The following is a 21,008-nucleotide window of genomic DNA, read 5'->3' on the forward strand; positions in this document are numbered from 1 at the left end:
AAAGTGATACGGCCTACTTCATACTCCACCACTGTATTCACGAGCGCGCTCTAGCTACTTGCAGCTATCCGACATTCGGTAACACGCCTCAGCAGGCAGCAGCTACAGTGGAGTAGATTTGCGGCAGTCTCTCAGGAGCAGAAGGCTTTAATAACGTTGGCAAGGATTCACATCTGCCGTGCAAATCAGCAGCAGCGTCAGTCGAACGACACGTGGTATATCAATGGGTAGTGCGGCTCTGTTCTCGCGGAAAGGCCTGTCAAAGATAGATTTTAACGTGGAGGCGAAATAAAGGAGTATGACTCAGCAACAAGCTGGTTATCACCGAGACCCCACGATAATCGTGAGGTCTTGTGGCAGTATCAGAAGTATTGGTTTCGACAATAATATGCAAACACTGAAACTTGTCTTATCCGACACCCTGTGGGATCTAACTAAACAAATGTATGGCTTGGATAAGGCAGTGTACAAGAATATACAGATTATATTTGTTGTGGTATTTTTTATCACCAATTAACTACGAAAATAACAGGATGTAGGAAAACTCAAGAATCGGATTAGTCATGTCTGGATACTCCGGGTTGGGTTAAGCAGGATGATGACGATAATAAGGGGTCGGACTAGACAGATTTCACTGTGTTTTCTAGAAGTTGTATTCAGCTAAAGGTAATAAGAATAACCACGAAATTATATATCCAGTGAAATTTATTCAGATCCGAGTAGCCATTTAGATTGGTACGATTTAATCATTAAATGGGCCAATTAGCATCGACAATTATATTGATATCTATTCTTCATTCAACAGCGTAACACTTGGCCCCACCAACAAATATTTTCTTTCAATGAATAATTGACCAATGCTGAGCTAAGTTTATCAAATCTAGCAACCTATTATGGTATATATTGCCATGTATGGGTGATTTACAATCCGAACGGATGCTAACGTTCTGAATTAATGCTTCGTTTCACCATAAAACAACAAGAAAATAGGAAGAAGTGTGGACAGAACTGTTGTTCGGTATCAAAATCGATAAAACTAGCACAAAATATGGAACGCGGGGAAAAAACTTGGAGACCACTAAAAAGTACAAAGATTATATTCATATCGGACAAGGAAATTGAATAATTTCACTCTACTATGTACCGGGACATTTTCGCCGAAGTTAAATTTTCGCCATTTTCGCCTACCATAAAGAGAGTGAATTTATCAATACAACGAGCAGTAGTAAAGCGATAAAATAAACATAGTATTCAAATATGAAGGGCGAACATGAATTTTACCGGCGTAAGGCGAAAATTGGACTGGGCGAAAGTTTCCTGGTATACAGTATGTAATCCTCTATCCATCGAAATTCTTTTGTCCCTTAACATTAGAAATGTATCACATAAATCGTGACATTCTGAGCAAATACATGAATATTGAATAACTGTGATTTGTAGGTCGGAAAAAGCACGGGTGTAACTATAAAGAAACGGAAAGTTCATGATACAAAATAAATACACCTGAGATACCATTATTTTTTTATTTAAAATAATCATCAATCAGTAAAATCAACGAAAACATTTTTGTTTGATATAATGATTTAATCAAAAGGTGTCAAACTGCAATGTTATTTGCTCCTTTGTGATTGTTGAATAATTACGCTATAAGGCTGGTTATATGGAGAGAGAGAGAGAGAGAGAGAGAGAGAGGGCGAGAGTCTGAGGAATGCGAAACTTGTATTATGTGGACTATTCTTATATAAGTCAATAATCACTTTCCGTCGAATTCCAATGCAACGAATCAGTTAAGACTAAAAGCTATTTGAGAAATCACTATCACCCGGAATAATTATAACGACACAATGAAAACAATATTGAATCGCATATTCAATGAAATTCCTTCCAGGTGTATGTTACTTACATTACTGTACTACGCTTACACTATATAATTTCACTACTATATAGAATATGCAAAAATAGTGTTAAAGTTACTATAAACAAAAAACTTATAATAGGAAAATAAAGGTGTATATTGTTGCCAACCCTACAGTTGTGTGGCGATATCAAGATTCATTAAGCGTTGTACAGAATGTACCAATTTTTTTTTTTTTTTTTTTTTTTTTTTTTTTTTATCAAAAAATCTCCAGTCTCACTTATTATTTTCTTTCTTTGCTTTACGTTGTTTTCTCCTTTTTTATTTGATTAAATATGATGTTACATGGAGTATCAACTCAGAAAAAACAAAATGACATTGGGGTATTATCTTCTGATAGCATCGAAACGGTATCACATTGAATCTTATTACATGCATTTTACATATGGTAACAAGGATAAACAAAATCTGATTATTTTTGCATGTTGGACCTGATATCTGTAGTGTTATTTACCGTTTTAGAAGGAAGGAAGAACTGGAAAGAGGGGTAAAAAATGACAGGTACTAGAAAAAGGGGAATTGTAGGAGAGTGTAAGCATGTGACAGGGGTTTATAGAATGTTTCCCGTTTACACATGTTGTATGAACTATCACACGGATTACATTAACACTATTATCAAAAATGTTTACATCTCAGGTTTTTTGTTTTTGTTTTTGTTTAACAAATTTTGAGGAACTATCAATGAATAATCACTAAACACATTTTGTTCCCTAGATAATAAATTACGTAAATACATGTAAACATCATGTACACCGAGACAGTATCGCGTTTAGTTAAACAATGTACACTTTCTGAGTACGTGCATAGTTTTTGGAGTATATAATATATCATATTATAGTATTTATTCTTCTTCCCATTGTAGAATAACAAGCAGTTTCGGTCGATCACACTTTTAAAGACTTTAGATATGATTGAGCCTGGACAGTTGCATCTTCGTACACTTGTCAATTTTGGTTTTGGATTTTGAGTGTTCTTTAAACTGCTTATTCGATGTTGAGATTGAGTTTCGTAGAAATAATGCTGGCCTTTGTAGACTGGTTTGTAGAACTGAGTATGTTCGCTTTGGCTTCGGAAGACCCGGACGCATCATTTATGAAATTGAGTATATACGCTCTGGCTTCTGAAGACCCGGCCTCGACATTTGTGGAACTGAATGCGTTCGCGTTGGTTTCTGTAGAACTGGACCCGATATTTGTGGAATTGAATGCGTTCGCATTGGTTTCTGTAGAACTGGACCCGACATTTGTGGAACTGAATCGTTCGCGTTGGTTTCTGTAGAACTGGATCCGATATTTGTGGAATTGAATGCCTTCGCGTTAGTTTCTGTAGAACTGGACCCGACATTTGTCGAATTGAATGCGTTCGCGTTAGTTTCTGTAGAACTGGACCCGACATTTGTGGAACTGAATGCGTTCTCGTTAGTTTCTGTAGAACTGGACCCGACATTTGTGGAACTGAATCGTTCGCGTTGGTTTCTGTAGAACTGGATCCGATATTTGTGGAATTGAATGCCTTCGCGTTAGTTTCTGTAGAACTGGACCCGACATTTGTGGAACTGAATCGTTCGCGTTGGTTTCTGTAGAACTGGATCCGATATTTGTGGAATTGAATGCCTTCGCGTTAGTTTCTGTAGAACTGGACCCGACATTTGTGGAACTGAATCGTTCGCGTTGGTTTCTGTACAACTGGACCCGATATTTGTGGAATTGAATGCGTTCGCATTGGTTTCTGTAGAACTGGACCCGACATTTGTGGAACTGAATCGTTCGCGTTGGTTTCTGTAGAACTGGATCCGATATTTGTGGAATTGAATGCCTTCGCGTTAGTTTCTGTAGAACTGGACCCGACATTTGTCGAATTGAATGCGTTCGCGTTAGTTTCTGTAGAACTGGACCCGACATTCGTGGAACTGAATGCGTTCGCGTTAGTTTCTGTAGACCTGGACCCGACATTTGTGGAACTGAATGCGTTCTCGTTAGTTTCTGTAGAACTGGACCCGACATTTGTGGAACTGAATCGTTCGCGTTGGTTTCTGTAGAACTGGATCCGATATTTGTGGAATTGAATGCCTTCGCGTTAGTTTCTGTAGAACTGGACCCGACATTTGTGGAACTGAATGCATTCGCGTTAGTTTCTGTAGAACTGGACCCGACATTTGTGGAACCGAATCGTTCGCGTTGGTTTCTGTAGAACTGGACCCGACATTTGTGGAATTGAATGCGTTCTCGTTAGTTTCTGTAGAACTGGACCCGACATTTGTGGAATTGAATGCGTTCTCGTTAGTTTCTGTAGAACTGGACCCGACATTTGGGGAATTGAATGCGTTCGCGTTGGTTTCTGTAGAACTGGACTCGAGATCTGGGGAACTGAATGCGTTCGCGTTGGTTTCTGTAGAACTGGACTCGACATTTGTGGAACTGAATGCGTTCGCGTTGGTTTCTGTAGACTGCTCTGGAGTTTTTTTGTTTAACTTATGATGACTAGCTGATTGGACCTTCGTATGCAGTACAAGGTGAAAAGTCAAGAAGGCTCGACACGTCTGTCTACTTTTCGATTTGATCTTTCTGTGACCTTTTACTCCACTCATTGAATCCTCCCTGCAAGTAGACATCAAAACACTAAATCTATAAAACCCTCATATATTCAATACGTGTGACAGCAATGAATAGGTGGAAATTTATTAAACAGTCCCCTTGCCTATTCGGCCTTATTACCAGAGTAGAAGCGTACTTGTATAATTAAACAGTTTGTCTATGTCGGTGTTATTAAGTCAAGAGTATGAAGGGTGTCTCCATTAAATGACTGAGCGAGCACAGGGCAATGCACGAGCTAATTAGTGAAATATGATATTGCCGTCTGACGATAACTACCACACTAGGTTCACTGAAGTCTGGCCATGCTTCCTCGCCAGACGAAGTGATGGTGGACAATATTTCACCATACGCGTAAAGGATGTTTTCTGTAGCGCAAGTTTCCTCTTAACCTAATTTTTATTTTTCACACAAGAAGTCGGCTCTGGTTTACTGATAACGAGTTGAACGTAAGTTGTCTAAAGAATAGCGTTGTAAGTACGGCTGGGTTTCGGAGATTCACGTAAATTGGTAATATTTATCGTTACTCGGTTTATGAAATCAAGCAAACGTAGACAGAAAAATACCTGCTTTTGCATAGAATTCTATCTCATTCAAGATAAGAATAGTGTTGCTGTGCTTCATCATTTAATGGATGCTAAAAAGCCAATACGTGTAAATCGCTAAAAAAAAATCCAGTATAATAAAGCGATCAGATTTGTGTCGATATGGACAAGACAACAAATTGTTTACAGTAATTTGGAGAGAGCGTCCTACAAAGAACTGTGCCACTGTGTGAGCACAGAAACACTAGTAATGTGACCGAACGGTTGCGGGTTCGAGTCATGGCACGGCACTGTGTTGATTGTATCTTTGAGCCCGATACTTTACTCCGATCGTTCTAGTCTACTCAGCTGTAAATGAATACGTGGTCGGGCATTGCTCGAATTGTTGAATGCTAGTTGTAAGCGCCGAAATGGCAGCACCGGCTGTATGCTCCCCAGGGAGTTGAGAAAGATATTGGCTGGTACGAATTTGTGAACGGCTATAGACGACCTACGAACTAGGTTGTGATAAAGCGGTATATAAGAAACTCGAATTATTACAATTTTAAGTTAACTAGACTTGTAAACTTTCTCAACCTATAGTTTGGATATATCTTCCATCAGCGTATGTAATTTTTGTTTTAATTGTTGATTGTGTTGGGTGCATACATTTATATTGTCAGTATATAGCCTGTGTTGTTTACTCATACGTCAAATAACGTGGCGCACCAAGTGGAACAGGATATAACTGTTGTAAATGCTGATAACCCCACCCTTTATCCTACTTTACCGAGGGACTTGGGGTACGGCTATCAACTAACGGGTGAAGCCTGTTGAACGCCTCACACTTGTCAATATCTACCGATAGAAACATATTTCATGTATTCGTTGGAACCCGACAGGATATGTAGGGTGTCGGCTGCTCAGAGTGCTTTACAGTAGCTATAGGCTTACCGGTAAGAGAATGTAGACGGAGAGGCCTGATAAAATATTGATGCGATCTATGCACAGTGTTCGTCATGGAAACGCAAATCACTTCTTCTGCCAAACTTGTCCAAATGTATTGACCACATTAACACCATAATTAAATGGTCTTCATTTCGAAAATCTGTGTTGTTATGTTGTGGTTGTCTAGAAATGTTTGAGAGAGCGATATAAAGCGGCAATGTCGTCGTTAGCCTCAGGAACCCAGTAAACCCAAACCCAGTCGTTCTTCCGCCACCCAACGTAACGCTACATGCATGAACCAAATCTTTTTTTCCGTGTGGTATTGGCAGAGAGAAAAAAAAATCCCATATCTGCATATAATTTCAATTTACTGTAAAAGTAACATAACTACCCCATTTTAGTGACATGTGACAAAAACAGACCGTTACAGTAACTGTGATAGGAAGAAAATTACATCTAGTACTTTCCAGTCTGTTAATCATTGAACGTATGTCTAAATAGGGAGCAGTTTTTAAAAGGGTCCCCGATGCAAAAAAACTCTTGGTTTTGTTAGCCTCTCATCCTCTACATGATTATTAGCCTATCGGCCTTGTCCTCTATGGGTCCTACTTCCCTATAATCCTTTAGGTCTTACTTCCCTATAATTCTTTAGGTCTTACTTCCCTATAATCCTTTAGGTCTTACTTCGCTATAATCCTTTAGGTCTTCCTTCCCTTAGTAATTTAGGTCTTTCTTCCCTATAATCCTTTAGGTCTTACTTCCCTATAATTCTTAAGGTCTGACTTCCCTATAATCCTTTAGGTCTTACTTCCCTATAATTCTTTAGGTCTTTCTTCCCTATAATCTTTTAGGTCTTACTTCCCTATAATTCTTTAGGTCTTATTTCCCTATAATTCTTTAGGTCTTTCTTCCCTATAATCTTTTAGGTCTTACTTCCCTATAATTCTTTAGGTCTTTCTTCCCTATAATCTTTTAGGTCTTACTTCCCTATAATCCTTTAGGTCTAACTTCCCTATAATCCTTTAGGTCTTACTTCCCTATAATCATTTAGGTCTTACTTCCCTATAATCCTTTAGGTCTTCCTTCCCTTAGTAATTTAGGTCTTTCTTCCCTATAATCCTTTAGGTCTTACTTCCCTATAATTCTTAAGGTCTGACTTCCCTATAATCCTTTAGGTCTTACTTCCCTATAATTCTTTAGGTCTTATTTCCCTATAATTCTTTAGGTCTTTCTTCCCTATAATCTTTTAGGTCTTACTTCCCTATAATTCTTTAGGTCTTATTTCCCTATAATTCTTTAGGTCTTTCTTCCCTATAATCTTTTAGGTCTTACTTCCCTATAATTCTTTAGGTCTTTCTTCCCTATAATCTTTTAGGTCTTACTTCCCTATAATTCTTTAGGTCTTTCTTCCCTATAATCTTTTAGGTCTTACTTCCCTATAATCCTTTAGGTCTAACTTCCCTATAATCCTTTAGGTCTTACTTCCCTATAATTCTTTAGGTCTTTCTTCCCTATAATCTTTTAGGTCTTACTTCCCTATAATTCTTTAGGTCTTACTTCCCTATAATCCTTTAGGTCTAACTTCCCTATAATCCTTTAGGTCTTACTTCCCTATAAATCTTTAGGTCTTACTTCCCTATAATTCTTTAGGTCTGTCTTCCCTATACTCCTTTAGGTCTTACTTCCCTATAATTCTTTAGGTCTTATTTCCCTATAATTCTTTAGGTCTTTCTTCCCTATAATCATTTAGGACTTACTTCCCTATAATCCTTTAGGTCTTACTTCCCTATAATCCTTTAGGTCTTCCTTCCCTTAGTAATTTAGGTCTTTCTTCCCTATAATCCTTTAGGTCTTCCTTCCCTATAATGATTTTGGTTTTACCTCGTATAATAATTAAGGTCTGACTTCCCTATAATCCTTTAAGGGGTCAATAACAAACCATACAACTATTAATCATATATGAGGCCTTTGCTGTTGCAGCAAATAACTGCCGTGAAGGCCAAAACAAGAGTATATGTCATAATTTTAGATACTTCACTGAAACAGAGACATTGTCATTGCCATATACTGAGACATGGTGAAGGCCAAAGTAAACGAGTAAATCTTAAATTGGTAGATACTTACGTGGTACACAGGGCATTGTCATTGCTAGCCTGAGACATGTTGAAGGCCAAAGTAAACGAGTAAATCTTAAATTGGTAGATACTTACGTGGTCCACAGGGCATTGTCATTGCTAGCCTGAGACATGTTGAAGGCCAAAGTAAACGAGTAAATCTTAAATTGGTAGATACTTACGTGGTCCACAGGGCATTGTCATTGCTAGCCTGAGACATGGCGAAGGCCAAAGTAAACGAGTAAATCTTAAATTGGTAGATACTTACGTGGTCCACAGGGCATTGTCATTGCTAGCCTGAGACATTGTGAAGGCCAAAGTAAACGAGTAAATCTTACATTTGTAGATACTTACGTTGTACACAGAGACATTGTCATTGCTAGCTTGAGACATTGTGAAGGCCAAAGTAAACGAGTAAATATTACATTCGTATGTACTTACGTGGTACACGGAGACATTGTCATTGCTAGCCTGAGACATGGTGAAGACCAAAGTAAACGAGTAAATCTTACATTTGTAGATACTTACGTGGTACACAGCGACATTGTCATTGCTAGCTTGAGACATTGTGAAGGCTAAAGTAAACGAGTAAATATTACATTCGTATGTACTTACGTGATACACAGAGACATAGCTGCTAGCCTGAGACATTGTGAAGGCCAAAGTAAATAAGAAAATATTACATTTAGATATACTTACGTGGTACACAGATACATTTTCATTGCCACAAAGAGCCGCCGTGAAGGCCAAAGTGCACGATGACATGCCACTATTGCAGTAGCAGGCAAGGGGTTTGGACAGATCTACTCCAGCTGCGCTAAATTCTGGAATAACATCATGAATATTGACATCATCGATTCATAGTCCTTGTGTAACAAAAAATGATATGGAACACAAAATCTTACTTCGCACTCAACAGTGATTAAATCCCTTTTAAACCATTCTTAATCAGTTTACATCAAAACAAATATGAAATTGTTACTAAGTATGGCAACTTATTACATTGAAAACACTATAAGCTATTTAAAAGAATTTCCAATTAGTGAATCGAAGTTTTCAAGAGGAGACCAGCTGGTGACGTCCAGACAAGGTAGGGATGACTCAAGCTCAAACAATATACATTATCAATACACGCAAGCAACATTCCTATGGCCAAGGTCTGCTACCTTTTTTGATCTGGTCCAGATCTTTAAGAGTCCCCGTTTGAGGGTTGACTAGTTCGGACATAGGTAGATTTTTGGCTCCCTTTATGTGTCCCGTGCTATCTGCAACAGAGTAACATTTTCATTTTCGTAATTAATACATCATATCTAAGAAGTCATATTGTAGATATTGTATGATTCATGAGGATCTAGGAATATCACGAGAATGGCATTTTTGGGGCATGATTTTTTTCAAACAGATAAAAAATGTCCTTCGATAATGTGATACACGTGTACACAAACAGCTAGTAGTCGTGTGCAACGAGGTACACAGGTAAATGCCCCTGTCATCATGGAAGCGACATTAACTGCGCTCGATGAGTTACGATAACTTACGAATCGTGTATGGTTATATCATTCGTGTTTGCTTTGACTAAATAGCACTCACATATACATACGCATGAATACACTTCACCTTTAATTCCATCTGTCCAATGAGCAGTCGGTATGCAAACGTAACATGTACTGATCAGTAGCTACTAGTATGTTTACCTGTACATATTTTGTAAAGTAAGGGAGATAACTCTGCAGAATATAAACGTCGTACCGCGGCCGCGTAAATTACCCCCGCGCGTATAGTTTTGACCTTCAAATCGCGTAATTTTCACCCCGCGTAAATAACCACGTTTACAGTATTTTGATATGGAGTGCTATTATGGAGCAAGAATAACCACGCGCACCTTTCTGTGATCAAGACCCAGAGCTAGCCCCGAAGATCCTTAGGTGATTTAAGGTCATAGGAGTGTATTGATAAACGGAAGTAGGAAGAAAATCCAATGTAGGGAGACAGTATCACAATTTCCGCATATTCTAATGTTTAATATTTAACTGATGAATAATGTATGTTTATTATTGACAGAACAGTGTTTTCTCTCAATATTAAAGTATTTCAAAGCAATGCAGGCATTAATTCAGGTGGGTTTTTTTTTGTCAATGAGCTACATGTATCCATTTTTCTGTACTTCAGGAAACCGGCTACCTATTTCACTGCTGTTTTTCATGGAAGATAACTCTTACCTGCAATTACTAAGTGCATATGGTTTTATTATAAAATGTCAATTTTTAATCGTTTATAGATAATTTATTTGACATAATTTCAGCATTTATTAAATTGATATACATTAATGCAATACTAATCTATGGTAGTATCATTTTTATTGACATTATTTTGAAGAAAAAAAAAAAAAGTCACTGCTTTTTACATAAATTTCGATTTAAATTCCTTAAAATTATAACAACCTATATTTTTTTGTAGCCGATTTTTTTTCCCCTTCAAAGCAATATAACTACAAAACTTGTAGAAATTCTACTGAGAAATGGCGACACAATCCTATTACCTTAACGGCCCAGAGCGTCTATAGTTTCTAGTATGAATTTGACAAAAGTAACATCAGAAAGTATTCTGGAAAAGACATTAAGTCTAAAAAAAATAATCGGAAGTGCATTTGATTTAAACTTTTTTTATTGCCTTAAAATAGTCACGGGATTGAGCACAAGTTATATACAACTTATACAAAGCCCATTCCGTTATACGTTACAATAACAATGTCAACAAAGTTTCAAGATGGCAGCTGAAGGATGACCGTACTAAATGATAGAATATCATGGTAATATTAATTCGCTAATATCAATTAATCAAAAAAACTCATTATTATTAATGAAATGAAACATTTCACTAATATCCGATCCATATCTCCCAGTCTCGTCTATATGTGTCGTGGCTTTATTGTCATGAAATTATCATTAAAGAAAGGGAGAACAAATTACTATATTGAAACTGTACATGTGAAGTTATGTATAATATGGCTTTTCGGTCTAGTTCAAGTTCTGATTAGTTTAACGAGACGAATAATAAATAAAATAAAGTAAGTTAATAAAGTCCGATTTCTGGGAGCTTTTTCTGAGAAGTATCTTCAAACATATCAATATGTTCATTTTGTTATCTGTGTTATTTGTCGATAATAATTCGAAAATTTTACAGTTTTAGTTTTAGATTTCATATTTTAATTAACATATACCATATTAAAGCTTTGCGTCAAGATGTCTTTAAGCTAACCATACTTTGAACATTGGGCGCTAGATCACTGGTCAATCTGTAGGTCAGGAGAAATGTTGAATTATATTTGATTTGTACAGGCACAAATAAAGCCCCCTAACACCGGAAGGGCGAGTGTGTAAGTTAGAGAAATATAAGGCAATAGTATGTATAGGCGCTGTAAATAACCATAAGGCCCTCCGGACACCGGAAGGGTCAGTCTGAGGTGACCAGTCATACGTACCTTCGCCGGAGTATTTGACTGATGGCCGACTGTCACACACCTGTCTGGCCGATTCCTTCATGTTTACCTCCATCGTCTCGTACGTCAATCTTACACCATCATCTGGCTTACAGATAAAATTCCCTTTCTGAAAATGTAGAAAAAAACCCGCTCAGCGTTAATTTGCAAATAGTGCAAGAGTTATAGAGATAAGACTTCTAATAAAGCATAGCTGAACTTCACAACTGATTTAGATGTCACCAGATCATTACAGTTTGATCAACCAGCTTTATCTCATACAAATGACAAATGTTAGGCATAGTCACGTGTAGCTACTATGAGGCTGATTAAACATATATCGGTAATCTGTTTCGTCAATATCTCCGTAAACGAGAATTGAAGTGATAAACGAATTTTCGTGTGTCTATTTCGCAAATAATTACGATCATTTTATCTTGCGATATACGCTTAAACATATCTCACAAAATTTATAGATTCAACAACATTCGAACTTTTAACACCTTTTCTCGGAGAGTTATTCCATTTTAGGTCATGAAGCATTATAATACAGCGATCTGTTGTTATTAATTTTTCAAAATGTGCTGCACGCTGTAGTACGTTTTTTATTTAAAAAGATAGTTATCTCCCTTCATCAAGATCAACTTAAGATCAAGTTTAAACACAAAATATAAAACCCATCAGATTGGAAAAATGAAAACTTCTCATCAGCATACAAAAACAGAAAACAAATATATTGCAGTCCACTATGGACTAGTGTCCGTGGCATTTGCATGTTTTAAAGCCCCACAACAGATCGTCTGCCGAAGTAAGGAAGCTGTATCACTTAGATTTTTTAAGAACAGTGCCTGATATCTAGTTGACTATCGGTGGTCGCACTAGACCAGATCACTGGTTTCCACCACGTCTCGATGCTATCAGGAATCGAAATGAGTAACCCCTCCAAAATTTGTATTCAGTCTTTTCGAAATACACATTTGATTGGAACCGATCTGGAAATAGTTTCCATTACTATATTCTCCTGCTAACCAAGATTTACATCCAATAGTTACATCAGGTTTTCGATAGACAACGCTTTCAGATAATTTCCAAACAATCTTTTTTCAGGTTGGTAAACATGCATTGTTTACATGTTCATATTGCAGATTCAATGTTAAGATTTATTTTTGACTTTTCGATAGCGTGTACGATGTGTCAACTTCATCAAACAAATGAACAATAAAAGCGTAAGTACGCGGTGACTTCTTAATAGACAAGTAAATTCGAGAAAGTTTTGTTTAATACGACGTACGTTACTCAACGGAGAAACAATAGACGACTATTTTTCTCCCCAATTAGACAAAGATATCCACACTTCCGGTCAGAGAAAGATATTTCTGACTTACATGTACGCTAAGGTAAAGACGGGGTGATCCCCGGGGTTGTCATAACAAGTGTATGACGTCATGTCAACAATAGCAGGATCACGTAAGATAACTCCGATTTGCTGGAAATTCTAATATCAACATTTGTATTTCATGAAATTACCACTACTGGTACTGGATGTGGGAGAAAAATAATCATAAGAAGGTAAATAGTGTGAAAGTAAGGAACATCGAAAAACGACATCATAGAATAGTTGCACAAAATCTGTGACGACAGAAGAAAACAGTCGAAGTCCCAGATAAGAAAAAAGGCAATCACAGACCATACGACAAAGAAGAAAATAACGTGCAAATGACCGGGATAATTCTGGAATGGTGGACAGAAACAGCAACCTGTCCACATCGGGCAAGTTCTGAATCAAGACGAGGATGAGTCCATACATAAACAAATCATACCCAAATTGATATAATTATGTCGGTTATATTATTAACACATACGTGTACAATATACTGGTCAATTGTCTGATGAAAGAATACACATTGTACATCGAAACACGTCACTGGTTGTGATATATGAACCATACACGATACTCTCTGCTAGTGCTGCGTATTTGTTTCTGGTGGGTTTTAAAAACATTTTCTCAAGCAACACAAGTCGGTTTTATTTTGTTTCATTTTTAGGTGGAGGCATTTTTGGTTTCATGTTGTCAAGAGAGATATTCACTTCGATTCAAGGCTGCTGTTAGACGGCATGGAGAGGTAACCCGCGGTATTAACTTCACACTACAGAACATACCAGGGGCGGGTCCAGGTGAGGGCGTAATGGGCGTAATATTGTATTGAATATGGCAATTTATCATATTCATTAATTAAACACATACTCTGATTTCTTTTTATATGCTCCAAGTCAGGAACCGTTACATTAGTGCATTTCACAATTATTTTATGTTTTTTTAGCAAAAAAAGGTCCAATAGTTTTTTTCACCTCGCTCTGCTCGGCGAAAGATTTGATTCTACGCCCCCTCTTTCAAATATCCTAGAAACGCCCCTGCATACACTATCGGCTCACGTTCTCATGTAAGAAAGATAAGTGACACTGTCGATGTTTCCTGTTTCGTACTTATCCATATCAAAGATACGGTTGAGTGACAAAAGAGGTCGATTTTGTCAGCACTTACATTCTGAGAGGTACCAGAAATAAATCACCAAAGCAAGTGAAACACTGCTCGTTGATGGAGGCTTTTATAAAAATGTTTCCTAATTTAGTCAAGATTTAAATTGACAACTTTTTTTTATTAAGTCATTAATATTTCTTCTGACAGGACATAATTATTATGACGAATCATTGAAAGTATCAGTTGATTCGGACTATGATGCTGAAATTCTTCGCTTGGTTCAATAATAGGTCACGTGACGGTATTACTTTTGTGCCGTCACACCTTTNTAACAATCAATACCTGCTCCCAAGAGAAGATAACTCTGCAATACGCAAAGACGGAATAGGTCACGTGGCGGTATTACTTTTGTGACGTCACACCTTTTACGTCGGAAGCCACACGCCAATTCCATTCCTTTTTTTTGTTTGTGAAAACGATATTTTCTTACTGTTTGAAACAAGAGATTTTACAAGGAAGGAAACGAAATAAAAATATGGAAATAAAGTGATGCTACACCCATTATCATAAAAAGTAAGATTTTAAATGAATATTTAGTTGATTGTAATAAAGGGAATTGAACCTTGAACAAATTGTACATGGAGTGGTTCGCATGTAACCTAGTTTGCCGATGAACGTTTCCCTTCATCAAGTCATGAAATTAACAAACACAACCATTTAACCTTTATTTTTTTCTTCTCATTTTAGACTCACTGAAGCTTCCAAATGTGACCTGTTGTATCTGCCCGTGGACTTGAGTAGAGGCTACCTTTGGCGACATGAGCACAAAACAATAGAAATGATACCACATTCCAGAATTCCAGCAGGCTAACTTCGGCTTGTTTTTAGTAGATTTTCGGTCAATTATTTGGAATTGTACACAATTTTAAACATGTTTTATGAAAATGTAATAGTTTAGTTATATCATGGTTAAATTAATGACGTGTGGAATTAAACTGGGTTTGAGGCATTTTCAACAATGAATCTGTAAGATTTTTCTTTCAAAAAACCAAAAACCCAACCTATAACCAACGGAACTTTATCATAACAGCTAATCAATCCTTAAACATATTTCATGACGCCAATTGCTATCATAGAACTGTAACATTGTGTGGCTTCATCAATGCATGTATATATATATACCTTCGGAGTGGACACGTCACTAGTCACCTGACCACCAGCAGCCTTCCATTTCTGCCAACCGCCATCAAGAATGGATACGTCTTTATGTCCAAACACCTGAAAAAATGAACGTTAAACTATAGAATAGAAAGAAAAAAACTAAATAAAGAAATGCAAGTTAACAGGGAAATTCTATTCTTAATATGTTAAAGATAGCTTGAATGAAAATTGCGTTAATATTCCTACGCCGGGTTGATCTTCGGTTTAACGTCTGTGCAATGAATATATCGGTGTTAACATTGAAATTCAAAATGAACTAGCTTATGTTTTGAAAGTTTGTTTATTTGTCTAAGACATTTTTTTTTTATTTCAGTACATTGTACATGCATTATTAACCGATTTTACTTAACACTGACTTCGGATGATAATAAGATGTCGCTTTACCCTGCTTCCAGGTTTTAACAGAGTTCACTTCAAAATGACTCTGGATTACAGCAAGATTTCACTTGATATTTTGGCTCGAGAATATAATATGTCACTTTAACCTGACTCCATACTATGACAAACTTTCATTTGATTTTGACTCAGGATTGTAACAAGATTTCACCAAAAATTAAAACAATCTTCATACTTGCCTTAAAAGTCCACCATGCGCGTCCTGACAGGAAGAACCCGCATGCGTCCGAGTCGCTGTAGACGATCACATGGGAGTCCGCGTCGACGCCTGCCGCCCTGACGCTCTCCTGAAACGCGTCGGCGTCAGGAATGTTACGGGGAAACATATCAGTGTGTTTACCCTCCATGGTGCTTAGGTACACCGCCCCAGGCACGTGCTCTCTGCGGACAAATGTTGTGTGAGTGAGCGGTTCATTTTTTTCTGATCGATCGATATATCGATTGATTGATTGATCTTATAACTAATTGATTTGTAAATTTAATTTAATGTGTTTTTGATTACGGTTAATTGGTTGTCGTTTATGTGATTGAAAGATTAATTGAATAGGTTGACTCATTAATTCATTAATTCCAGTCAATTGATTGACTGATTAATTACGCAATTAAAAGACTAAGTGATTGATGCATATACTGAATGAGTAGGTAGTTTGCATTGAATAATGGACAACCAAGACATAGAAAAAGCAACATGATGATAATCGTCTTTATATTATCTGGGGCAACAAAAATGTTTTTAATAAATGATACTGTAAAATCATAAATTTTCGTGGGACATTAAATTTCGTTTATTTCGTGGATAACAAAAATCCACGAAATTATATCCCAACGAAAACATGATATAGATCGGGGGAAATCAGAAATCAGCGAAATATGATGTCCTTGAAAAAAGCTAGTATATGAAAACCACGAAATTTTAACCTCACGAAAATAAATTATTTTCAGTAGCATATGTGTACTATATAGACAGCTACTTACGCGTTATAGTGCTCTCTCATGTCTTTGCTGCTTGACCAGGATACGTCAAGGATGACCACTTGACCGAGATCGCCACTGGCCACTCTGTCCTTGAGCCATTCCACACTTATCAAACTAGGATGGGTCATTGTGACTACTTCAAAAGGTAAAAATAATAGAAATGTTGTACGATTGTGTTTTATGGTACAGATTTGTGTTATATGTATATTTCAATAAAAAAAACCGACCGTCATGTATAGTTCTGATGACAAGAATTACATTATTCAAAACAGGGTTCATGATACCGGTATTGTTAGGGGGAAATTGATATAAGAGAAGATTAAAAAACAACAACAACATGTGTTTGGCTTTGAAACTGACATCCAAACCCTGGAGATAAAGCTTTTACGGACTTTCAGGAAGCAAATATTTGCTATGGGAAGTAACCCTTCCCATATTCTCTCAAATGCTAAGCGCTTTGAAGTGCGGCCTTATATGCCCCTCTAAATTATAAGCAATGCACTTATTGAGACATTGTTGTGAAAAGCAGAATGATGTCGAACGCATGTTGAACAAGGTAAGTTATCGTGTAAGCGAGTGGTTGCTGGGACGGTATGGTGGATATTCTGCTCGCCATTAATGACACCGTATATGTGTGTTGAAATACCCAAATGAGGAGCAGAAAGAATCCCGTTATGTTTAGCGACCATCTTTGGTGCCGATAGATCCATGCTAGGACAGATGTCTCCTCTGTCTCCTCTGGTGTTACCTGTGTCATGATTGACAACTGATATTTGCAAATATAGCCCCCCCCCCCTCCTCCAAGTTTCATGAAATGTCCTTCTTTAAAGGGAATTTCTTTTTCATTATATCCATTTGTTTATATTTACATTTGCTCTGCATCCTTCCATTGCAATGCATTGAGAAGGCAAATGTTGTTATGAGACAATAACAACATTTGCTATTGTACCGTCATCAATCTCTATTGTGACGTCATCAATTTCATTGTTGTCAAGACTTAATTTGCTGTTAAAAATAACTAAATAAAGCGTTACTACGNGTTGTACAAATCTAGTGCATTTCTCAATGTTAGGCTCGTTTTTAAACGAGTTTTTATTTCTTTTATGTGAATGAAATGAAATTATATGTCATACCAAAATGAAGCATGATATTTTACCCTTTTATTAACGTGGTTGATTAATTTGTGTGAAATAGATTTTGGCTTAATGATACGGTATGTTTTTGGCCCCATGAGAATGAATTTCAAAGTCCTATCATTGTACAACGGGGTTACTGAGTATGTTGAAATAATTAAAATTATCTTAAAAAAATGCCGGTCATGAATACTTTTCCAGCTCACCACAAATGTGTCTTGGATAACTGAACAAAACCTTTAAAGATGAGGTCTCGAGCAAAACTATATATAACATTTTCGAAAAAAAATATTCGATGGAAAAAAACATATAGGGAAATTAATTGTGGTCTGAGGCCTACATGCCAACATTAAGTTACCTTCGGATGGAGATGTCCTACAGGCCACGCCCACATCCGCGTCGTGATTACAAACACTCGGTGGGTTTTGACTCCATCCTGTTTGACTGCATTGGCCGAGATTAGTGGCATCCCACGGGCAGTCAAGGTCGACCATGATAGGGCCACGCCCAAACCCGTACGTCATTTTTGGCTGGAGAAGACCGCCATAACTTAATATAAGATGGAAAACAGCAAGCTAGTTACATCCAAAAGTATATGGTATAATTAATAAATGAATAAATAAATATAAATAAATAAATGAATAAAATATCGAACAATAATTATAAATATAATGAAATTAGATGGAGTATATGTTAGACAGTAAATATCTGCTTGAAGTGCATCTCTCACACACAGGGACCTGATCATTGGGGTTGGCATTTTGTTTATCGAAACTTAATTTAAATCCATAACACGCGTAAAATTACTCAGAACATCTCAGTCTCTGTCCAAATGTAACAAATTCTTAGGTCCCTGTGCTCTCACGTGATAAATATCGCGTCACTTTGACGTGCTTTGTTTTACAAAATCGCATTTAATGAAACAAACGTACGTAGAGCAACAATAATAATCTCCATTCGGCTAACCTCGGCCGATTCCGGTACCCTTCATCAAATATGATGTGGGTACGGAATTAGCTGCGGGAACCGTATAGCTACTATGTCCGATTTTTTTGATTTTTTTTTAATTGTTATCGGACCATAGACTATGGCCATAGCCTATGGTCCGATAACAATAAAATAAAAATAAATAAAAAAAATCGTACATAGAAGCTACGGTTCCCGCAACTAGGTACAGACTCTGCTGAGATGTGACGAGTGTTATAATCTCCTCATTCCCAATCGGGAATTGTTTACAGAAAGTGCCGAAGGTTCCCGATTGTCCTCATTCCGTGTTACCTAAAGCGACCTTAGATAACTGGATAGCAGAAATATGACACGTTAACTACCACGTGTATAGAACGTTTAACGTAATGTTTACATGTACATATTATATAATGCACATGTCTGTCTTATTGAAAACCCATTCGGAACAACTCGACCGATTCGCTAATCTAACACCCAGAGTTGTCGTTCCTTTTCAATCACACACGCCTCTGTCAACGTCTCAGATTTTACAAGATTCTTGTAAAACCAAATTTGGTCTCAAATCGTGATAATTTCATCTTCAGTGACTTCTTTTTTCATTTTTAAAATATTTTCTTGGCTATATCACTTTTGAAACGACTTTTTTCAAGTAGTAATGCGTGAATATATACTACACTATATTTTAAGCGTAATATTCAGCGTAGTAATATAAATGTGGTTATTTAGCTTTGAAAATGCAGAGTTAGATTACCGAATCGGTCGAGGTGTTCCGAATTGGTTTTCAATAAGACAGGCAAGTGCATTGTATAATATTTACATGTAAAAAATGTGTTAAACGTTCTATAAACGTGTTAGTTATCGTGCCCTATTTCTGCTATCCAGTTATCTAAGGTCGCTTTAGGTAACACGGAATGAGGACGATCGGGAACAGGAAGGACAACTCTGTGTAGAGATTGTGTGTGTGATTGAAAAGGAACGACAACTCTGGGTAGAGATTGCTAGCTCTGATGAAAGGCACTGCAATCGGGGCGAGGAAATGTAACAGTGTAACGTAAATAGACATTTTAGTGTAGACAAACATAGCATACACATTCACATTGTAAAATTCAGGTTGTCATATAAAATTTCCTTGACCAGGTGTCATTATAATATTTTAGATTTTTTTATTTGAAAAAAAATATAATGAACACTTGATGTCCAACCTGTTGTTCCTAATCGGGGAACAGTTCGCTATTCGCTACCTAAATAGTAAATAATAGATACAACCCATGTAATTCACTTGTAAGATAAAATCAATGACATCATATCCTAAATTTAATAATATTACGTACATTTGGCTGTCATGACTTAGCTAGTTTGCAAAATAGAAACCGGTTTTATACCTATGATGAATAAATGTTGACGCTTGAAATACATACATATATGGAAATCTAAATTCAACACATGTTGCCTGTGACCACAGGTACTAGCCTCGTCTATCAATACATCTATAATATAATAATCGTATAGGTGTATTGACAGACGAGGCTAGAACCTGTGCTGTGACTATTCTTACAGTTGACCCATTGAGACATTTCCCAGTAAAAAACAATTATATGTCTCTCCGTAATGCCCTTTTCGCCCATATTTGCCGCTTCCAGTGCGTTGAATTGCCGCTGCCAGTGCGTTTTGATGGACCATCTGTGTGATCTCTAACGTCGTGTATTTAACATTGTTAACTCTAACGATTGGCTAACATGTTTACCTGTACCCGAGTACCTCACAGACGAGTTTGGCCTCAGCAACACCGAATAACACGTCACAGACAGTACCCCACACGCCGTCGTGGAACAGCTCCACCCGTCCCTCCCCGTCCCTAGGGGAGTCTGCCAACCGGACGGGTACCGCTACGCCACGTCCAGCTGCAGCAGACATCACGTCATTACAGTCTTTTATAACAAACATTAACACATAGTGTATTTAATATAAATGTACGACTTTCAATATGGAAACAAACTATAACTTGACGAAATGGAAATTCCACCTTGTGTATTGACTGTAGTTGCCTACTTGAGACAATACACAACTGCTTAAATTGAATGTATATTACTGATGTTTCAGCATGTCCATTGTGAGTTTGATTCGTCTACATCACAGGGACCTGGACATTTGTTACGGCTACATTTGGACCTAAACTAAGGTGTCCAGCGTAATTTTACATGTTTTAGGGGTTTAGATCAACTTTCGGTAAAAATGACACCCCCAATGATCATCTCCTATATATGATCA

General features: G+C 37.1%; 2 protein-coding genes across 5 annotated transcripts in view; both read right to left on the reverse strand.

Moving 5' to 3' along the window:
• Positions 1–1,580: 1,580 nt before the first annotated feature.
• The window catches only part of LOC110457722 (thiosulfate sulfurtransferase-like), a 24,638-nt gene continuing 5,210 nt past the window's right edge, over positions 1,581–21,008 (reverse strand). For all 4 annotated transcript variants that reach the window (XM_021509099.1, XM_021509098.1, XM_021509100.1 and 1 more), the window contains 7 exons: positions 16,642–16,777; positions 15,846–16,047; positions 15,232–15,327; positions 11,574–11,700; positions 9,259–9,357; positions 8,792–8,916; positions 1,581–4,512 (listed from right to left, as the gene is read on the reverse strand). In XM_021509099.1, coding sequence (XP_021364774.1) covers positions 4,459–4,512; positions 8,792–8,916; positions 9,259–9,357; positions 11,574–11,700; positions 15,232–15,327; positions 15,846–16,047; positions 16,642–16,769 — 831 coding nt within the window. In that variant the 5' untranslated portion in view covers positions 16,770–16,777 and the 3' untranslated portion in view covers positions 1,581–4,458. The remainder of the gene's footprint in view (positions 4,513–8,791; positions 8,917–9,258; positions 9,358–11,573; positions 11,701–15,231; positions 15,328–15,845; positions 16,048–16,641; positions 16,778–21,008) is intronic.
• LOC110457734 (galectin-3-binding protein-like) lies at positions 17,884–20,663 on the reverse strand. The gene is made up of 3 exons (XM_021509119.1): positions 20,485–20,663; positions 18,133–18,323; positions 17,884–17,891 (listed from the first exon to the last, which is right to left on the reverse strand). The coding sequence occupies exons 1-3, from the start codon at positions 20,652–20,654 to the stop codon at positions 17,884–17,886; spliced, it is 369 nt and encodes a 122-aa protein (XP_021364794.1). The 5' UTR covers positions 20,655–20,663.

Source organism: Mizuhopecten yessoensis, unplaced genomic scaffold (assembly GCF_002113885.1).
Source record: "Mizuhopecten yessoensis strain PY_sf001 unplaced genomic scaffold, ASM211388v2 scaffold9301, whole genome shotgun sequence".
Lineage (NCBI taxonomy): Eukaryota > Metazoa > Mollusca > Bivalvia > Pectinida > Pectinidae > Mizuhopecten > Mizuhopecten yessoensis.